Source organism: Anolis sagrei, chromosome 6 (assembly GCF_037176765.1).
Source record: "Anolis sagrei isolate rAnoSag1 chromosome 6, rAnoSag1.mat, whole genome shotgun sequence".
NCBI lineage: Eukaryota > Metazoa > Chordata > Lepidosauria > Squamata > Dactyloidae > Anolis > Anolis sagrei.
Genome location: NC_090026.1, coordinates 17,411,527 through 17,431,111, shown reverse-complemented (window position 1 = coordinate 17,431,111; position 19,585 = coordinate 17,411,527). Strand labels below are relative to the sequence as shown.

The 19,585-nt window shown below is 40.9% G+C and overlaps 1 protein-coding gene across 2 annotated transcripts; it reads right to left on the bottom strand.

The window, feature by feature from the left end:
* Positions 1 to 6,240: 6,240 nt before the first annotated feature.
* On the bottom strand, positions 6,241 to 14,199 carry LOC132777811 (uncharacterized). 2 transcript variants are annotated; one of them, XM_060780285.2, is made up of 5 exons: positions 13,827 to 14,199; positions 11,819 to 11,888; positions 9,856 to 9,993; positions 9,124 to 9,270; positions 6,241 to 6,929 (listed from the first exon to the last, which is right to left on the bottom strand). In XM_060780285.2, exons 2-5 carry the CDS (start codon positions 11,822 to 11,824, stop codon positions 6,807 to 6,809), a joined length of 414 nt encoding a protein of 137 aa, XP_060636268.1. In that variant the 5' UTR covers positions 11,825 to 11,888; positions 13,827 to 14,199; the 3' UTR covers positions 6,241 to 6,806. The 2 variants fall into 2 exon arrangements, with proteins under 2 accessions (XP_060636268.1, XP_060636266.1); XM_060780283.2 differs by lacking the exon at positions 13,827 to 14,199 and adding an exon at positions 13,540 to 13,775.
* Between the last annotated feature and the right edge of the window lie 5,386 nt (positions 14,200 to 19,585).

Genomic DNA, 19,585 nt, shown 5'->3' with positions numbered 1-19,585 from the left:
ATACAATAATAATAATAAATAATAATAATAATAATACACGCACACCCTACAAGTAACCCTAAGTTGAGAGCACCCTAAATTGCAATCACTCAAATTCTTGGCACCTCAAATAGTGAATGCCCCAAATTTGGGCACCTCATGATTCTCCTAAACTAGGAAGGCATCAAAGCGTGATCGCCCCAAATGGTAATCTCCCTGATTGAGGAATGAATGCCTCAAGTTGCAGAGATCACAGACTGGGATCCCTCCAACTGTAGGCCCCTCAAATAATGGGGTGGCCGCCTCAAATGGAGACTCCCCCTCCCAAATGACAGGCTTGCGGCCTGCTAACCGCTGAGGAGGCCCAGGCCTTCAGAACCCCCAACGAGCCCGCAATCCTTCCCTGGAAGAAAGGCCCCCGCCCTGCATTGCAGCCCCTTCGAGCCACAATGGAGGTCCCTCCCCTCCTCTCTCTTCCCCTGCTGCTGCCGCCCAGAGGGCCCGCCCTCCTCCCCCCCGGAGCCCCTTCTCTCCTCTCCCCTTCCCCTCCTCCGCCTCCAACCCCTGCCCGCAGTCCTGATGGCAGAGGCAGCAGCTCCCGCTCCCGACGGCGGGGCTGATGGGAAAGCGGCGCGCCCCCTCCCCCCTCCCGCCCGCCCTCGGAACGGCGGCCATCTTGGAAACGGGCAAAAGCGACCCTGAAGCCCAAAGGAAGGCGGCCATTTTGGCTCCCCGTTTCCAAGATGGAGTCGCTCTCCTTGTTTTTTTCTTCTTCAATTTTTCTTCCTAGAAATTAGTCTGGCTTTGGTGGGGGCTTAAAGGGACTCTACAGAGTACAGGGATGTGTAATGGTGTCATTCTAACTAAGATATGTGTGTGTGTGTGTGTATAATATATACTGGCAAATAGAGGGAGAAAACGTGGAGGCCATGACAGACCTTGTATTTCTAGGTGCAAATATTACTGCAGACGCAGACTGCAGCCAGGAAATCAGAAGACACTTACTTCTTGGGAGGAGAGCAATGACCAATATCGACAAAATAGTGAAACGTAGAGACATCACACTGGCAACCAAGATCTGCATAGTTTTGTTGTTCATTCGTTCAGTCGTTTCCGACTCTTCGTGACCTCATGGACCAGCCCACGCTAGAGCTCCCTGCCGGAATGACTGAATGAATGAACAACAGAGAGAGAGAGAGAGAGAGAGCAGGCATGGCAAACTTGGGCCTCCCTCCAGGTGTTTTAACTTCCCCAATTCCTAACAGCCTCAGGCTTCTTCCTTTCCCCCCTCAGCCACTTAAACATATACTATATTTTTGCCATAGAGCCAGTACGATTTTATCTCTTCTTTCCTGCCCTGTCACCTGGCAACTTTTGAACTGTGGTGCTGGAGGAAAGTTCTGAGAGTGCCTTGGACCATGAGAAGATCCAACCAGTCCATACTAAAATGGGCCAACTTGGGCCCTCCAGGTGGACTCCAACTCCCACAATTCCTAATAGCCTTAGGCCCCTGCTTACCGCTGAGGGGGAAAAGGAAAGGGCCTTTGGCTGTTGTTAGGAATTGTGGGAGTTGGAGTCCAAAACACCTGGAGGGAGGCCCAAGTTTGCCCATGCCCTAATATAGAACAAAGGGGGAAATGTAGTGGCATCAAAAATAGTTTCAGCTTAGGATATATATTATTTATATAAAGTAAAGGTTTGCCCTGACATGAAGTCCAGTCATGTCTGAATCTGGGGTGTGGTGCTCATCTCCATTTCTAAGCCAAAGAACCAGCGTTGTACGTAGGCACCTCCAAAGTCATGTGGCTGGCATGACTGCAAAGAGCACGTTACCCTTCCGCTGGAGTGGTACCTATTGATCTACTCACATTTGCATGTTTTCGAACTGCTAGGTTGGTAGAAGCTGGGGTTGACAGCAGAATGTCATACTGCTCCCCAGATTCGAACCATCTCCAGTCACAACTAAGGATAGCGTGTCTCCTCTGAAAGAAGGCCTGGAGCAGGTAATGGGCCGGATGAGGAACAACAAATTGAAACTGAATCCAGACAAACAGAGGTGGTTACCATCAAGGGTCCTCATCTAGGGATAGAGATGTGTCCACCAGTTCTGGTTGGAGTTACACTCTCCCTGACAGACTATGTTCACAGCTTGGATCCATCTCTCCAAATGTCAGCCCATGGAGATGTGACAACGGTCAGGAGTGCTTCTTATCATCTTCAGCTGATCCACCAGCTGTGCCTTCCTAGATTTCAAGGACTGCAAGATGGTAGAGCACACAGTGGTAACCTCAAGGTTGGACTTCTGCAACATGCTCTACATTGGGCTACCCTTGTACCAAGTTCAGAAAATCCAGCTGGTTCAAAATACAGCAGCCAGATTGGTTACAGGAACATCCAGGAGCGACCTATCCTAAAGTCACCCCACTGGCTGCCAATTAGTTTCAAAGTGCAAGGTGATGGCTTTGACCTTTAAAGCCCTACATGGTCTGGGTCTGGGTTACCTAAAGGATCACCTTCTCCCGTACAATATGTCCCACACACTTGGGTTTTCTGGGGGGGGGGGGGGGGGAGCGTCTGCTCCAACCAGCCAGAACTCAACTGGCAATCATCACCCAGAGGACCTTTTTGTCAGTCACCCCAAGACTGTGGAACAAACTGCCAGTGGAGCTTTGACAGTTAAATCAGCTGTCAGAATTTAAGATAGAAATGAACACCTGTCTCTTCTGGCAGGTCAAACCAGACAGTCTTTAAACAGAAACATGAATTTTAACTCTTTGATTGTATGATTTTCATGTATGGTGTGAAAGCTACTTAGTGAAGGAAGCCGATAGGTGGAGGCTCGACTCATTTGACATCTGAATTTGGGGCAGCTGAGTTCTACATATATCATAGACCTTGAAAAAGACAACTAATTTTGTCTCAGGGCAATTCAAGCCTAAACTTTCACTAGAATTAAAGATGACCAAACTGAAGTTACAATATTACATGACTTTGGAAAAGATAATGCTTGAAAAAGTAGAAGGTGGAAGTAACAGAGGGAGACTGGTCTATAAGTGGATTAATTCAATAAAGAACACAGTTTGAAGAATCTAAGTGAGTCAGTTGATGAGATAGTTGCCTTGGAGGCCTCTCATTCATACAGTTACCAAAAGTTGACCCTGACTTGATGGTGAACAACATCACCATGAAATTCATCTTCATCAAAGCCAGGATAGTGTAGCAGTTACTTATCTTGGGCTGAGATGACCAAGGTCTGGGCTGGAATCTTCACTGAGCCATTAAACTCAATACACCTTTGCCAAGAGTAAAGACATCACACTGGCAATGAAGATCCATATAGTTAAAGCAATGGTATTCTCCATAATAACCTATGGATGTGAGAGCTGAACCGTAAGGAAGGCTGAGTGAAGGAAGATAAACACTTTTGAACTGTGGTGTTGGAGGAAAATTCTGAGAGTTCCTTGGACCTCAAGAAGATCAAACCAGTCCATACTCCAGGAAGTAATACCCAACTGCTCACTGGAAGGAAGGATATAGAGGCAAAGATGAAGTACTTTGGCCACATAATGAGAAGACAGAGTAGCTTGGAGAAGATAATGATGCTGGAGAAAAGGAAAGGAAGATGGGCCAACCAAGGGCAAGATGGATGGATGGTATCCTTGAAGTGACTGGCTTGACCTTGAAGGAGCTGGGAGTGGTGACTGCCGACAGGGAGCTCTGACATGGGCTGTTCCATGAGATCACGAAGAGTTGGAAACAACTGAACGAATAAACAACAAAAATGACTCTCTCAGCCTATCTATCTATTGTGGGAATAAGCTATGAAAGGAAATGCATACTATCTTGAGTTCCTCAGAGAAAAGGCAGGATATAAAAGCAATAAATCATAAATAAGAAAAACAAAGAGGGATTTGCTGTTTCATAATTTCAAGGCCAGTAAAGACAGAGGTTGAACCATGAGACTGAATCTCTGGCTGAAACCATATAAGTGTCCAATAATTGACCAATGCCATTCAATAGGAGAGTGGTTAGAAGATATAATAGAATGGTGCATCTTTATATACCTACAACCAAATCTATAAAGTTATTTTTAATAGGAATATAGACATAATGCCAGCAAAGCAGCAAACTTTACCTACCTTGATAAATTAGTGTCACCTATCTGGGCTGGTGCCAATATGTAAGCCGATTAACCTGTTTCTTTTCCTGGGTGTTAATGCATGCTGTAAGCAGAAATATCTAGGCTCAGTTAGATTAGCTGCTTGGAAGATGATCCTATAATCCAACTAACAGCACAGATTCAGTAGTGACTTTATCCCTCATTCTCTGCATTACCTCTTTGCACTTGTTCCTTGCTTTCCATAGTTGATTCAGAATGATTTGTGACTTATCCTCACCCGAATATTGTGCAGCTTTTTCTTCAGTTATATACATTGTGTCAGGGAGAAGGGGATCTATATCCCTTTGTTGTTACTTCAGCACGTGGCTTTAAGAGTATGCAGTCAAAAATGATCAGATAAAACAAAGGTTATAAATCATCGCAGAAAGGAGAGTAGTTTTTTGCACTCACAGTTGAATAAAAAAGCAAAAAAAGATGGCTCACATGCAGTAAAGATATGCAAAGCCTCCCAACAGAACCAAATGTTGAGGTGAGAAAATACATTTTAATATACATATCCCAAGTTTTGACCTTTCGAGCAGTCCTAGTTGCGCTAATAGGATTGTGACAAACATGGCTCTCTCCTCAATCTGGCCACCTGAACTATGCAGGGGACTGCATCTTATCAGAAACATGCAAAGTATACTCTTCTAGGTTTTGTTTTTTTTTTTTTTTTACATTAATGAAAGTTCAAGGCTGTGGCTCATTACCATGACACAAAATTACTTTGTATCATCACTGTCCGGGTCAAAAACTGATAAAAATTATAGCCATGGCACTAAGATTCTGTGAATGAGAAAACCCAGCATCTTTGAGATGTGTACACTTCTGGAGGGAAATCTCTAGACCTAGATGGTGTTTATGGACAGCCAACTTTCAACCAAGAATCTGAAGGAGTCAGTCTGAAGGAGTCATTCGTCTCTTATTCGTCTTTCACCGAATAAGAGAAATGAAGATACATGTAAAGTAACTCATAGGAGGGAAGATGGAACATATATGTAATTTTAAAAGTGGAGCAGTCTTTCCCCCCAATCCTAAGTAGTAACGTTATATCTGGAATTGGTTTAAATTTTAAAATGTGTAGATAAGCATGGCAATTACATTCTACATGATTTGCTGCTTTAGCTTCTACTTCTTCAGGGGAGTATACTGTTCATTTATAGCATTTATTATTAATTTATGACATTTACATCCAGCCGCTCTCACCCCAAAGGGGACTCATAGAGGCTTACAAGTTATCTGTACATACAATATACTATATTATTAGCATAGCACAATATTAGCATTATATATTACTATATTGTACTATACCACTATACTGCAATATTATTAGTAATATTACATGTAATATAAATATATAATTATTATATTGTTAGTATTATATTGTGTTACAATCTTATGATCAATATTATATGTACATAAAATATATTATAATTATTAGCATAGCACAATATTAGTATTATATATTACTATACCACTACACTGCAATATTATTAGTAATATTACATTTAATATATAATATACAATTATTATATCGTACTATTAGTATATTGTATTACATTATAATATTATCAATATTATATAGGAGCTCCCGGTGGCGCAATGGGTTAAACCCCTGTGCCGGCAGGACTGAAGACTGACAGGTCACAGGTTCAAATCCGGGGAAAGCGCGGATGAGCTCCCTTTATCAGCTCCAGCTCCTCATGTGGGGACATGAGAGAAGCCTCTCACATGGATGACAAAACATCAAAATATCCAGGCATCCCCTGGGCAATATCCTCGCAGACGGCCAATTCTCTCACACCAGAAGCGACTTGAAGTTTCTCAAGTCGCTCCTGACACACCAAAAAAAAAATCAATATTATATGTATATGCAATATATTATATTATTAGCACAGCACAATATTAGTATTATATATTACAATATTGTTGCTGGGGGAGGGGCTCCCAACTGATTGGGAGCCTCAACTGATTGGGAGCTGGGGGAGGGGCTCCCAACTGATTACCCTTATTAAACACTTATCACATATACTTTTAGTTAACACTTACACCAGACTTTCAGGCAGCAGGTATGGCAATGAAAAAATGCTCCAGTACATGACTAGGGAAGAAAGCTTTTATTCACTGGAAGACTGGTAAGCGATATATTTTAAAGCATCACAGGTACTAGCGATGGTATCATTCCAATCTATCTCAACCCATCAAACATCCAACTCTGATCTTGCTGTCCAAGAAAAGTGCATGAGAATGCTTAAACTTGTATATCGCCCTGAGTCCCCTTTAAAGTTGAGAAGAGCGCTATACAAATATCGCAAATAAATTGCAAATAAACTTTCACCAAAATCTGGCAACTAAATACCTTACTGCAGAAAAAAATGGCCTCCATTTATTTCTCTATTAATGACAGACACCAGGGCTATACAATTTGCTTTATTATAAAATACAACAATTCATATAAAAATATCAAATACATTACAAAAATAAGACTTGTAAAAAAATCAACACAAGAAATAAGTTTCCCTTTTGCTTTGGGATAGTTAACTTTGCCAACTTGAGCAACTGCCCATTTTAAATGTCCACCGTTTGCATGAAGAGATAGATCCTCCCCAGGACAAATACTGGCTCTGAGGCACAATCAAATTTCTGTTCTTTAAAGACATGGGATACCTTAACGCAATTTGATCTCAAAACAAATGCAGTTGATGTTCTGACAATCTGGGGGCTGGTAGGTGCAGGCACAATCACAGAGAGGACACAGACGGGGAATGGAGCACGTCCCTGGATCCCAGCCCTGGCAGCAAGAGAGAAATCGTACTTGATTAACCTGCAGTACTACCTGTATTAATATCCCAACCTTTGAAAAAAATGGAATGATATTTCAATAATGCAAGACTATTAAAATAAAAATATGGGCAATAAATCTTTTTCCTGTTGTAGATTATTTTGATTAAGATAGAATTTTAGACTTAACCTTTTTTTGTTAAGCAATAGGCCCTGCTTATTTTTAGTATCTTTGCTCAAAATGACCCAGGTGGCTTGTTATCTGATCACTTGGACCTCATAATTGCTATTGCACAACATGCTGGCTTTCATTACCTCATGCAAAAAGAATTTGAGCCTCCCAGAAGGGGGGAAATCGGTTCCCAGTGTCTGCTCTGAAGAAAGCTCACTCTCTTGTTTTTTTTTAATGCATTTTCTTCATGCTTGGCCAGCTGCTCTCCTGGCCAGAAGCTGATTCTAATTCCTCAATCAGTCACTTTCTACTGTCCCAGGGCTGCCATCCATTTCAAGATATTTTGCAGCCCAGTCCTGTGTGCGTTTACTCAGAAGCTCTGCTGTTTGCAGTGAACGCTTGCTCCTTGCAGTTTAAGTTTATTAATGAAGACCCATACAATTGTTCTATCAGTGGGTTGATTACATTTGCTTATTTTAAAAACACTTGCTTTAGGGAAATGTATTCTCATTCAAGGAAGGATGTTGCTTCTAAAACAGCTGAAAGGGGAATCAAACCCGGGCCTCCAGAGTTCTGGTCCAAATGCTCAAACCACTACACCAAACTGGGGCCTGAATAAAACCCCACATTATCTGCTTTGAACAGCAATATATGGCTGTATGAACTCGGATAACCCAGTTCAAAGCAGACATTGTGAGATTTTCTGCCTTGATATTCCAGGTTATATGGCTGTATGGAAGGGCCCTGGGTCTCTTGTTTACCTGCACTTATATTACACTATGTAACACAATTTTTGTTCCTGGGTCATTTTCTAACTGGTTCGATCATAAAACATAGGAAAAAATTATTTCACTGCAAAAACGTTTTCGCAGTTGTACAAAGGTTTAAAATGGCATATTTTCATTAAGGAAAATTACAAATGAAGTACCTAGATTGGAGGAAATAATAGTACTACCTTCTCCAACAAAAACAAAGTTTCTGGATTATAGTAAAGGTAAAGGTTTTCCCCTGACATTAAGTCCAAGTACTGTATAATGACTTTCAAAGTAAGTACCACATAATTAAACAGGGAATAACACTTTCAAACCACGAACAGAACAGTTTTCAATTTTTGTTACATAGTGTTTAAATAGGCAACATTTTTAAAACATGTAGTTCTATTAATTGGAAGTAATTTAAGTGCAGCCAAAAGATTTTAATTGGTTACTCAATGCCATGCTATAGTTCTAGTAAATAGCCATGAAAATCTGCAACATATAATTTTTCCCAAGGCCACTTTCTGCATTAAATTGGGTAGGGAATTTATTCCCAAGGAAGAATCCTGGAAGCATCCATTACTATACCACCTAATTGCTTCTCAGATAGTGAAGATCTATAATCAAACCTGTAACTCTTAGCAACAAGGCCAAATAAAACTTGTTCCAAAGCCAAATCTAACATAGTTGTATTATTTTTGTTACAATTTATATTTTGATTGTCTTCTGCCAAGAGACCCAAGTCAGCTTACAACATTTAAATTAAAAATTTAGTTTAAATGTATGATTTCAAAAGCTTTGAAAAACTTTAAACACTGCTTCTATTAAAAGCAGTTAAAACATGATTAGGTTAAAACAACATAAAAACAATTGCACACCTCTCTGCCACATGACTGAAATCAGCCAAAGGCCTGCCTGAATAAACAGTTCTTAATCTGCAGAGAGCAGGGAGGAGGTGAACTAAACCTCTTGTCACACTCCAGTAGCAATCACTAAAAAGGGTCTTTCCTGTATCCTCACTAACTGCACCTGTGATGATGGTAAGGCCTAGAGCAGTGGTCTCAACCTTTGGGTCCCCAGATGTTTTGGCCTTCAACTCCCAGAAATCCTAACAGCTGGTAAACTGGTTGGGATTTCTGGGAGTTGTAGGCCAAAACACCTGGGGACCCACAGGTTGAGAACCACTGGCCTAGAGAAAGCCCTGGCTATTGATATTCTTAAAGAACTAGTCAATTAGTTGGGGTGGAGGTGGGGACACATAGAAGGAGAAGACTCACATTAGTGCAGGAACAGCAGCGATCCAGACAGCGGGTTGGGGAAGGGAGTACACAGTTACATGACTCTGCACAAGCCATACAACATTCACACATGTTTGGCCAAGTCCTCTTTTCACAGGAACAGCAATTGGCACAAAGACCTCTAGCCTGAGGAAAAGACAAGAAACCGAACACCCAGCTTGGTTCACCGGGTATTTGAAAGGAAAAAAAGTATCTTAACACTCTCTTAATGATTTGAGCATCAATGCTTTATCTCTTGGATTTACATGCTGCAGGTAATCCAGATTTGCCAGGTCAGTAACAATGGATGCTGGCTAATGCAATTTGAAGGAAAGCTAATCTGGCAATACAAAATTGGGAGGAGGCAATGTGTTTTCTTCTACATACATATTTAGGGGATTGTCATATACTATTGACAACTTCTGCAAAAAGGGGCCTTTTCCTGAATATCGGCAATTTAAATTTAGCAATCCATTGTGCTTGCTCGCTAGAGTACCATAACATGCTACGCTGTAATATACCAAGGGAATCAGAGATCTAACCTCATTAATCATTCCTCATCTAAATTCCCCTAAGCCTGGAAACATTATCTTGTAGTACATCTAGAATCCCACAGCCAGCCACCAAGGATGGTTAGCGGGTTCTGGGAATTGCAGCCCCAAAAATATTTTTTCCAAGTTTTGAAATACTATGCTTTCTTCCCCAGCTTTTTCCATTTGATCCCCTAGTTACCAGCAGACACTGACGAAGGACCAGAACCAGGACAAGGAGTAGTAGGTAGGAGCCAACAACCAAGAAAATGATGGCAGGGAGGGGCAGGAACAAGGTAGCAGCAAAAGGGAGGTCTGGTGGAGGGTTCAACGATGGAGTCTGTAAGGTAAACAAAGCCAAAGAGGAATGGGATACTTCAGACTGAAGAGTAACAGGAAAGGGTACAAGAGGAATTGCATGAATGAGTTTTGAAATCCAGTTTCTGATGTTATGCTGAAACAGCAATTACCATACTTAATTGCACAATAGTCGCCATCACTCAATAGTCAACCCCCATTTTTGGTGTCCAAATTGGCGTTTTAGTATTCCTTACATAATAGTTGCATCCTTCGTTCACTCGCTTGAACTTGCTTTCTTAGAGAGATGGGACTTCACTTAGCTGGCAGCTGAATGACATCCAGGTGCTGGAATTTTTTTTCACTGCATAATAGTTGCAGGGAAATACTGGAGATGTCAATTTTTAAAGGTCGACTTTTCCAAACTATAAAGATAGTCTTCAATCATTTTGTATTTCTTTTATACTGTTAATCTTTCCAAATGAAATAACATACCTCAAAGACATGGATCCCATAATTCCACAAATCCTAATCACTTCCCTAGTTTTGCTGATTAATGAAACAAAATGCCTTATATACAATGCTTCACAGTAATCAAATATATATAAGCGGGAAAGTTAAGAACCATTAATAGTCTAGAGGAAAATGCATAGGCAATTCCCAAGTTACGAATAAGAGAGGTTCTGGGCATTTGTTCTTAAGGTGAATTTGTATGTAAGTTGAAGAAGGTGCATTTTTAAGTGTAACATCAGCCGTGTGTGTGTGAACATAATAATAATAATAATAATAATAATAATAATAATAATAACTTTATTTGTACCCCGCTATCATCTCCCCAAGGGACTTGGTGCGGCTTACATGAGGCCAAGCCCAAAGTACATCAAACAAAACAAAACATCAATAACACAACATTAATAAAACAGTCAATAAAATACAAATCATATAAATCACATAAACAAAAAACAATAATCAATAGTGACATATAAACAGTTTTTAAAATGGCTGGGCCAAATGTAATAGATTAAAATTGAAAATATGCTGATATTAATAAGGTAAAATATAACTGGGATAGGATTTTTCAAAGAGAAACGATATATTTATTTATACCCCGCTTTATTTCTCCCACAGAAGACTCAAAGTAGCTTAACATAAAAGCATCAACATACAATTTAATATTTATATGTATGTGTGTGTATGTATATATGTGTGTGTGTGTGTGTATAGAGAAAGAGGGAGGGGAGGGGGATTTGAATAGCATAGGGATAGCGTAGTGTTTGCTTTGTTGTCTGTGCCCCTGTTCAGAAGATTTCACTTCACTTTCTGTCCTTGTCAGAATTGGATTTTGAACATTTTGAGTCATTGTGGAAACAAGGATTAGTGATAAAGCTTTAATGGAGACCCACTTTCCTCATGATAACTCTTCCATGAGTGAATTTCCATTCCTATGGGTAGATTTCTCCCGCTTCCTATCATCTCACTCCTGTTCTTAACTATGAGTTGTTTGTAAGTCGGATGTTTGTAACTCGGGGACTGCCTGTGTTTGAATATATGGTTTCCCAACCAGCCTCAGCAAATCACAAGTAAACAATCCAGTTTGCTCCTTATAACTCAGTGAGAAGAGCATTAGGTTAGTTTGTTTCCAGAGAGAGTCTGAAGGAATAAAAAAAGTGTCGTATTTTACAGGTAGAGAAGCTGTGGCTCATTCCTTGTTACCCATTTTCACACCCCAATAGACAATTATTTGCCATATTTATACCCCATCCTTTTCACCCCAAGGGGGAGACAATAGCGACCCCACAAAGCCTTTAAGGATCAAGAACAGTAACTGCAATATGCTCCCTTCATTGTTTTAAATTGAATCTACTTACTGCCATTCCTTAGTTAAGGAAGAAAAAGACTTCAGCCCTTGGAGGCCCCATGGATGTTGAAAGAAAAAACCTGGAGGAATACAGAAATGATTTCAAATGACGGCTGGCCACAATTCTAACTCTTCCTGCTGTGACCACATCAACCTGTCCGAAATAATAATTGTCTGATAAATTAAACAAACAAAATCTGCTTTACTTATTAACACACGATCTTTGTTTGAGGAAACTCAAGTACTAGAGATGTTAAAGCGTCCTCAACCATACTCTGGCTAAAAGACAAGGCTCCAAGGCTCTTTGGCTAATATAGATAATAAATGTGTCTCAGTCTTCTGTGATTTCTAATAACGAAATATTCTCATCTCTTATCAAAGTTTAGGATTCATTTTCAACACAGCAGAGTGCATTTATTCCCCTTTGATAGTTCTTCCCTGTAGTTTCTTTCCTCAGACTTGAAGCCTAATTAATCTAATTAAATTGTCATATTTACGCTTTGTATGTCTTGTAATTGTATCGCTTTTTAGGTTGGGGAATAGCAGGGTATAATCTATATCTATAAAAATGCTCTGTGCATAATGAGTACCTTGAAAACAAAAGAACCAAGGAACGAAATCAAACCAAATTTGGCAACAAAACGTCTCACAACACAAGGAGCGACCATCACTCAAAAATTATGATTTTGTCATTCGGGAGTTGTAGTTGCTGGGATTTATAGTTCACCTACAATCAAAGAGCAATCTGAACATCAACGATGGAATTGAACCAAACTTGGCACACAGAACTCCCATGACCAACAGAAAATATTGGAAGGGTTTGATGGGCATTGACCTTGAGTTTGGGACTTGTAGTTCACCTACATCCAAAGAGCACTGTGGACTCAAACAATGATGTATCCGGAGCAAACTTGGCACAAGTACTCAATATGCCCAAATATGAACACAGATGGAGTTTGGGGGAAATAGACCTTGACATTTGGGAGTTGTAGTAACTGGGATTCACAGTTCACCTACAATCAAAGAGCATTCTGAACCCCATGAACGACAGAATCGGGGCAAACTTCCCACACAGAACTCCCATGACCAACAGAAAATACTTAAGGCCATCTAATCCAATTCCCTTCATCAGGGCAAAAAATCAAAGTCCTCCTGACAAATAGCCATCCAGCCATAGATTAGATAGATAGATATAAATGATTCACACAGAGAGGTATATAGTTTCATAGATTTGAAAGGGACCCTTAAAGAAGGACAATGCTATCTTGCATGTTCCAGGGTAGGCAAATTAGACACTCTCCACATCAGCACTGACAAAGAAACAGCAAGAAATACTCTTTACCCACAAGCATAAAGAAATTACATATTTTAGAAACCAACACTTTCTCATCACTTTATTTTCCAGATCAACAGACTGGGCCACAGCCATGCGTGGCAGGGGACAGCTAGTTGAATATAATAATTCTGCTCTTCATTATGTATATTAACACAATTCTTAAACTTCAGTCTATGGGTGAAGTTCCCTCTTTTTAAAGGATCTCCCTCGGGATCCTTTAACAAGCACCCAGTCCTTTTGTGTCACTGTTGATCCTCTCTCATGAATATTCAGTGTGCCAATGATGAATATTCATGAGAGGCGCGAATCTGCGCACCCTCTTCCCTCCTGAATATTAAAAGCATCTCATCATATTGCCAAATGTCTCTTCTAATCGTGGAGAGGCCTCGGATTACCGTCTCCTCGGCCGGCTCCCTTTCTCTCTCGGTCTTTCTTTGTTGGAAGAATAACACAAGGGGAAGGAGACATCTAGGCACCGCTTTCAACTTGGGAGGTAAACAAAGCCGTCGGTTGCCTTGGAAACCAGCCTATTACAATGCGCGCGCGAGGAGGGGGGGTTTGAACCGCCTCGCTTCTACGGGCTCACGTTGGCGTCAAAATTCTTCAGGACTCTTCGCGGAAATGACGCAAGAGGACAGAAAGGGGTGGATGATGTGTAACCGGAAGTGCACGCTTATACTACCTCGACGTCGCAGTGCGTTCGGAATCCCAAATGTTCCACTCGATTTCCGCCGGAAATGCGGCGCTGACACCGGAAGCAACGTCACTAGAAGAGATTGGACTGTTCCATTAGTATAATGTAGGGGAGGAGGAGGCAGGAATGACCCAATAATTCATAACTTGATGACAGTCTTAACTAGACAATGATTGTCGGTGCTTGACTACGAAAGCCTCCTTTCTTTAGGCCATAAACCTGAAATAAGTTTTCACCCTCCTTTTCCCCCTGAATTCGAAATAAATCTGAATCGATTAATGGAACGAATCTGCCTGGCAACTGGAGGAGCTTTGACTGCGCCAACCAGTCCTAGTCTGGGCGACGGGCCCACCAGCAAGTCCGCCTCATCCACGCATGCGCACTTTACCCATTGTGACCACATTTCTGCAAATCGGCGCATGCGTCCCATTGTTTGGAAAGATGGCCATGAAGCAGAGAATTTGGAAGACTGACACGCAGACCGTGACTTTTGGGTTGCGTTGGGAACTGAAAGGTCTTAATCATTTCCATCTTACGTTATCTATATAAATAAAAATGTAATGTTGGTCTGTGGGATTAACAGAACGCAAAAACCACTGGACGAATTCACACCAAATTTGGACACAAGACACCTCTCAGGTCAATGAGTGTCCATCTCCCCTAAAAACACACAAAAAACCCAGAAGAACGGACTTAAAACCCCCCAAAATAAACTATATACACATACACTCGTATACATATACACATGTACACATACATACATACACATATATATACACAAGCACACACAAATATACACATGCACATATACATGTACACACACACATATATATTTACATATACACATGCACAAATACACATATAGACATACATACACTACCCTTTTTTCTAGAGCATTCGGTCTCTGTTAATTTTTAATTTCTGTATGTATGTATTTTATCTTTTACAATTTAGCTGTAAATCACCTAGAGCATTCTCAGATGGAGGGCGATTAATAAGTAATTAAATATGATGATGATATATATGCACAAGCACACACATATACTCAATGTACATATACACATATAAACACAGAAATACACAAATATGTACACACACGTATACCCACATATATAACACATATACACCATCTATCTATCTATCTATCTATATATATGCAAACACACATATATACACAAATATACACATACACATAAATACATATATACACACACAAAACATACACAGACTGGGCCACAGCAACACGTGGCAGGGGACGGCTAGTATATAAATAAAAATGTAATGTTCCTTTGTGGGATTAACATGACTCAAAAAGCACTGGACGAATTGACACCAAATTTGAAAACAATACACATATCAGGCCAACAAGTGACCATCACTCATAAAAACACTGGAAAACACAACAGAAGGGACTTTAAAAGCCAAAAAACAAAAATTACATTACAACGCATGCATAAACCCACATATATATGCAACCACACATATACACAAATATATATACACACACAAAATACGTATACACAGAGTGGGCCACAGCAACACATGGCAGGGGATTGCTAGTATTTAAATTTGTTACACGAATCAATAAAGTCATCAGGCCTTTGCACTCATTTGAGAGCTTGATTTCACCTTAGACTGGGAGGGAAAACATGTAAGGCTCCATCTACACTGACATATTATCCAGTTTCTGAATCCAGGTTATCTGCTTTGACCTGGATTATGTGGCAGTGTTGACTCATATAACCCAGTTCAAAGCAAAGAAACTGGATTATATGGCAGTGTAGATCCAGCCTGACAGGAAGAGGGCCCTTTCAGCAAATCCCCTCTGTTGCTGTCACTAAGCTGGAAGGAACTGTCCGAAGTGCTGAATCTACTTTGACGATTGGGCTCATCAGTTTGGCCATTTCCAATTGAAATAGAAGCCACAGAAAGCAGTTTGAAACTGCATTCTATGGCAGTATAGCTAGAGTCCAAATCAACATCTGAAACAACCCATTTCTTTTTTACTGTTTGACCTCTAATGGAAATACTGGAAGGAAAAAAGTGAGATGGCATCCTCCCTTGGTCTCTCTCTCACTCTGTAGTTATGTTGGATTGTTGCAGCAACGAAAACAAAGCAGTAATTGTTGTTGTTTATTGTCATTGACCATCAAATCCACATTTTTTTTATTTATTTACTTTATTTATACCCCACCTTTCTCTGTGAAGGGAACTCTGTCGTGATGAAGATTAATGTGTAAACACACAGAGAATCGGAAGCTTTCTCCCTCTGACCAAGGAATAAACTCACATGTTTGTCTTCTAGCAGAGTTTATATTACTATATAATGTCCCAGAATACTTGCTGGATGTCAGAACAAACACAAAGCAATCTATGTAAGAAGAAAGTATGATATCCAAAGAGCATACCGTATATAATTTTATCAAAATTCCCAATATACAGCTCAATACGGTGGCATAAAACAAAGTGAAAAGGAGCAACCACTCTCAAACATAACAGTTCTAAGACTGATCGATCCCAATATATATAGGCTTCAGGGATATGTGTTCAATGAAGAAACCTTTCAGAGTAAACAGACAATGAGTCATGAAGTCCAAAGGAAAGTCCAAATAGCATCAAAATCCAAGTAAAGTCCAGTGATAATGGAGCACCGCTCTCAAAAATGTCTTCATAGAGAAAATCCAAATGGCATTGATCCCCTTCTTCAGGAGTTGATATGCAAAGTGACTCTAGACTCATATCTAAAACAAATACAGAGTAACAAGTCTTTTCCAGCAAAATTATAAAAGTAGAGATAATCCTTATAACAAACATAGAGATAATCCTTATAACTTTGTACAATACTCACATAGTGCCTGATAGCTTTATAAGAAATTACTCTGCTTATAGTAATTCCAACTACGAGTAATCCTAAAGCTTCATCTCCAGGAGTATTTAGAAATTTAAAGGAAACAGCTAAAATTAAGTGACTCATTAAATCCCTGAGGGGAAAAAGTTTTCAACTTAAAGAACCAGTACATTTCCCTTTGGTATAATAGTTTTTCCAAGTCCATATGGGGTTTTTGAGTGATGCTTTTCTTATGACATGTTTCGGCTTTAATTAATGCTTTTCTTATAGCCATGCATAAATATGTAAGGGGGAAGTCATAGGGAGAAAGGAGCAAGCTTGTTTTCTGCTGCCCTGGAGACTAGGATGTGGAACAATGGCTTCAAACTACAAGAAAGGAGATTCCACCTAAACATGAGGAAGAACTTCCTGACTGTGAGAGCCGTTCAGCAGTGGAACTCTCTCCCGTGGAGTGTGGTGGCAGCTCCTTCTTTGGAGGCTTTCAAACAGAGGCTGAATGGCCATTTGTTGGGGGTGCTTTGAACACAAGTTTTGTGCTCTGGTTAGGGGATTGGACGGGATGGCCCACGAGGTCTGTTCCAACTTATGATTCTATTCTATAATTCTTACACACATTGCTGGTAGGTTTTATGGTGTCGTAAATTAGTTAAATTAGCCTCCCCACATAATGTGGTACCTAAATTTTCTACTTGACAGATGCAACTGTCTAGGTCAGAGGTCCTCAAACTATGGCCTGGGGGCCGAATACGGCCCTCCAAGGTCATTTACCTGGCCCTCACTCAGGGTCAACCTAAGTCTAAAACAACTTGAAAGCACACAACAACAGCAACAACAATCCTGTCTCATCAGCCAAAAGCAGGCCCACACTTCCCAATGAAATACTAAGTTTATATTTGTTAAAATTGTTCTTCATTTTAATTGTTATATTGTTAAAGTGTTTTTTGCACTACAAATAAGATACGTGACTGTGCATAGGAATTCACTCATTTTTTTCCAAATTATAATCCGGCCCCCCAACAGTTTGAGGGACTATGACCTGGCCCTGTTTAAAAAGTTTGTGGACCCCTGGTCTAGGTCAACAGCAAGCTAGACTGTCTAGGACAGGGGTCCTCAAACTAAGCCCGGGGGCCAGATGTGGCCCTCCAAGCTCATTTACCCGGCCCTCGCTCAGGATCAACCTAAGTCTGAAATTATTTGAAAGCACACAACAAAACAACAACAACAATCCTATCTCATCAGCCAAAAGCAGGCCCACATTTCCCATTGAAATACCAATAAGTTTATATTTGTCAAAATTATTATTCATTTTAATTATTGTATTGTTTTTAAGTGTTTTTTTGCATTACAAATAAGGTACGTGCAGTGTGCATAGGAATTCATTCATGTATTTTCAAATTATAATTTATCTATTTATTTACTTTGCTTCTATACCGCTCTTCTCAGCCCGGGAGCGACTCACAGCGGTATACAACATAGGAAATACAGATACAAGACACAGTATAAAAACAATTCACAATCCATCAATATACCAAAATATCGTATTACTACGAAACCGGCCCTCCAACAGTTTGAGGGACTATGATCTGGCCCTCTGTTTAAAAAGTTTCTGGACCTCTGGTCTAGGACAACAGCAAGCTAGGGCTGCATAGGTCAACAGCAAGCTAGACTATTAATGGGCGGAAGGTCACTTGGACCCAGGCTGGCTACGAACTCATGACCTCTCAGTCAGTAGTGATTTAATGCAGCTGGCTACTAATTACCTGTGCCACAGTCTGGTCCATATAATTTCCATGTAGAAGAAAAAGTTACTTAAAAAAAAAGAATCAGAATGTTTAATCCTGCAAACACCACAATTCTTCTCTCATCTTTTTACTATCTCTAAGGTTCAAAGCAGCCTGTAGTGGTTGCCGCGCACGCGCAAAAGGCGTCCCCGCCAGCCTCCTGCGCCATTGCGGGCAATTCGCCGTTGCTATGGCAACCCCAAACTCCGTCCCGAATGGCGACAGGCAAGCGCGGCCATTAGGGGGCGCTGTGGTCGCACATAAAAACAAGGAGGGCGAGGCGGGCCTTGCATTGTTTGCCTTTGAGTTAGGCAGAGAGGGTGGTAGGTTTGTAAACAAAGGGAAGAGTTTTGGAGGGGCGGGGACAGGCAAATTTATTCAAATTACACGAAGGACAGTCAGATATAACAGCTGAAAGGAAATATAATTCATTTGGCTGCCTATATTTTCTAAAAATCCTAATATATATCTATGTAAGGGACATAATTTTACTACTACAGTCTATATAAGGCTTGAGAGTCTATCTACATCAGGCCTGGCCAAGCTTGGGCCTTCCAGGTGTTTTGGACTCCAACTCCCACAACTCCTAACAGCCTCAGGCCCTTTCCTTTTCCCCCTCAGCCGCTTAAGCGGCTGAGGGGGAAAAGGAAGGGGCCTGAGGCTGTTAGGAGTTGTGGGAGTTGGAGTCCAAAACACCTGGAAGGCCCAAGCTTGGCCAGGCCTGATCTACATTGTAGAATTTTAACGGCTATGGCTTGATAATTGAGTCCTGGGAGTTGTAGTTTGCCACTGCCCTAGCACTCTTTGGCAGGGGAGGCCTTGTGGAACTACAACTCCCAGGAGAGAATTGGATGCCAGTCTGTTTGGCCTCAGGGCTAGTCGTGGCTTTCAGTTCCTATTCTCGGTGCTTATGCATTGTTAATGGTAAAGGTGCGATGCCCGCCTGATTACCCCTTGGCAACCGGACACTGAAACGTAGCCTGAAAGGCCTGAGCCGAAACCGGTTTGAATCTGTGGTGTTTATATAAGTGCTGGCTTCCCGTTCAGCCATTGATTCAGTGTGTCCGCTCTACTTGGCTTTGAAACAGCTGCAGCTTTCAACGTTCCTCACTATTACT

What these genes read in the sequence shown, in the direction of transcription:
- LOC132777811 (XM_060780285.2), bottom strand. An exon ending in TCCTTCGTCAGTGTCTGCTG is followed by an intron (nt 9,271 to 9,855) that starts GTAACTAGGGGA and finishes TCTTTTCCTCAG; the next exon opens with GCTAGAGGTCTTTGTGCCAA. An exon ending in GCTGCTGTTCCTGCACTAAT is followed by an intron (nt 6,930 to 9,123) that starts GTGAGTCTTCTC and finishes TCTTGCTGCCAG; the next exon opens with GGCTGGGATCCAGGGACGTG.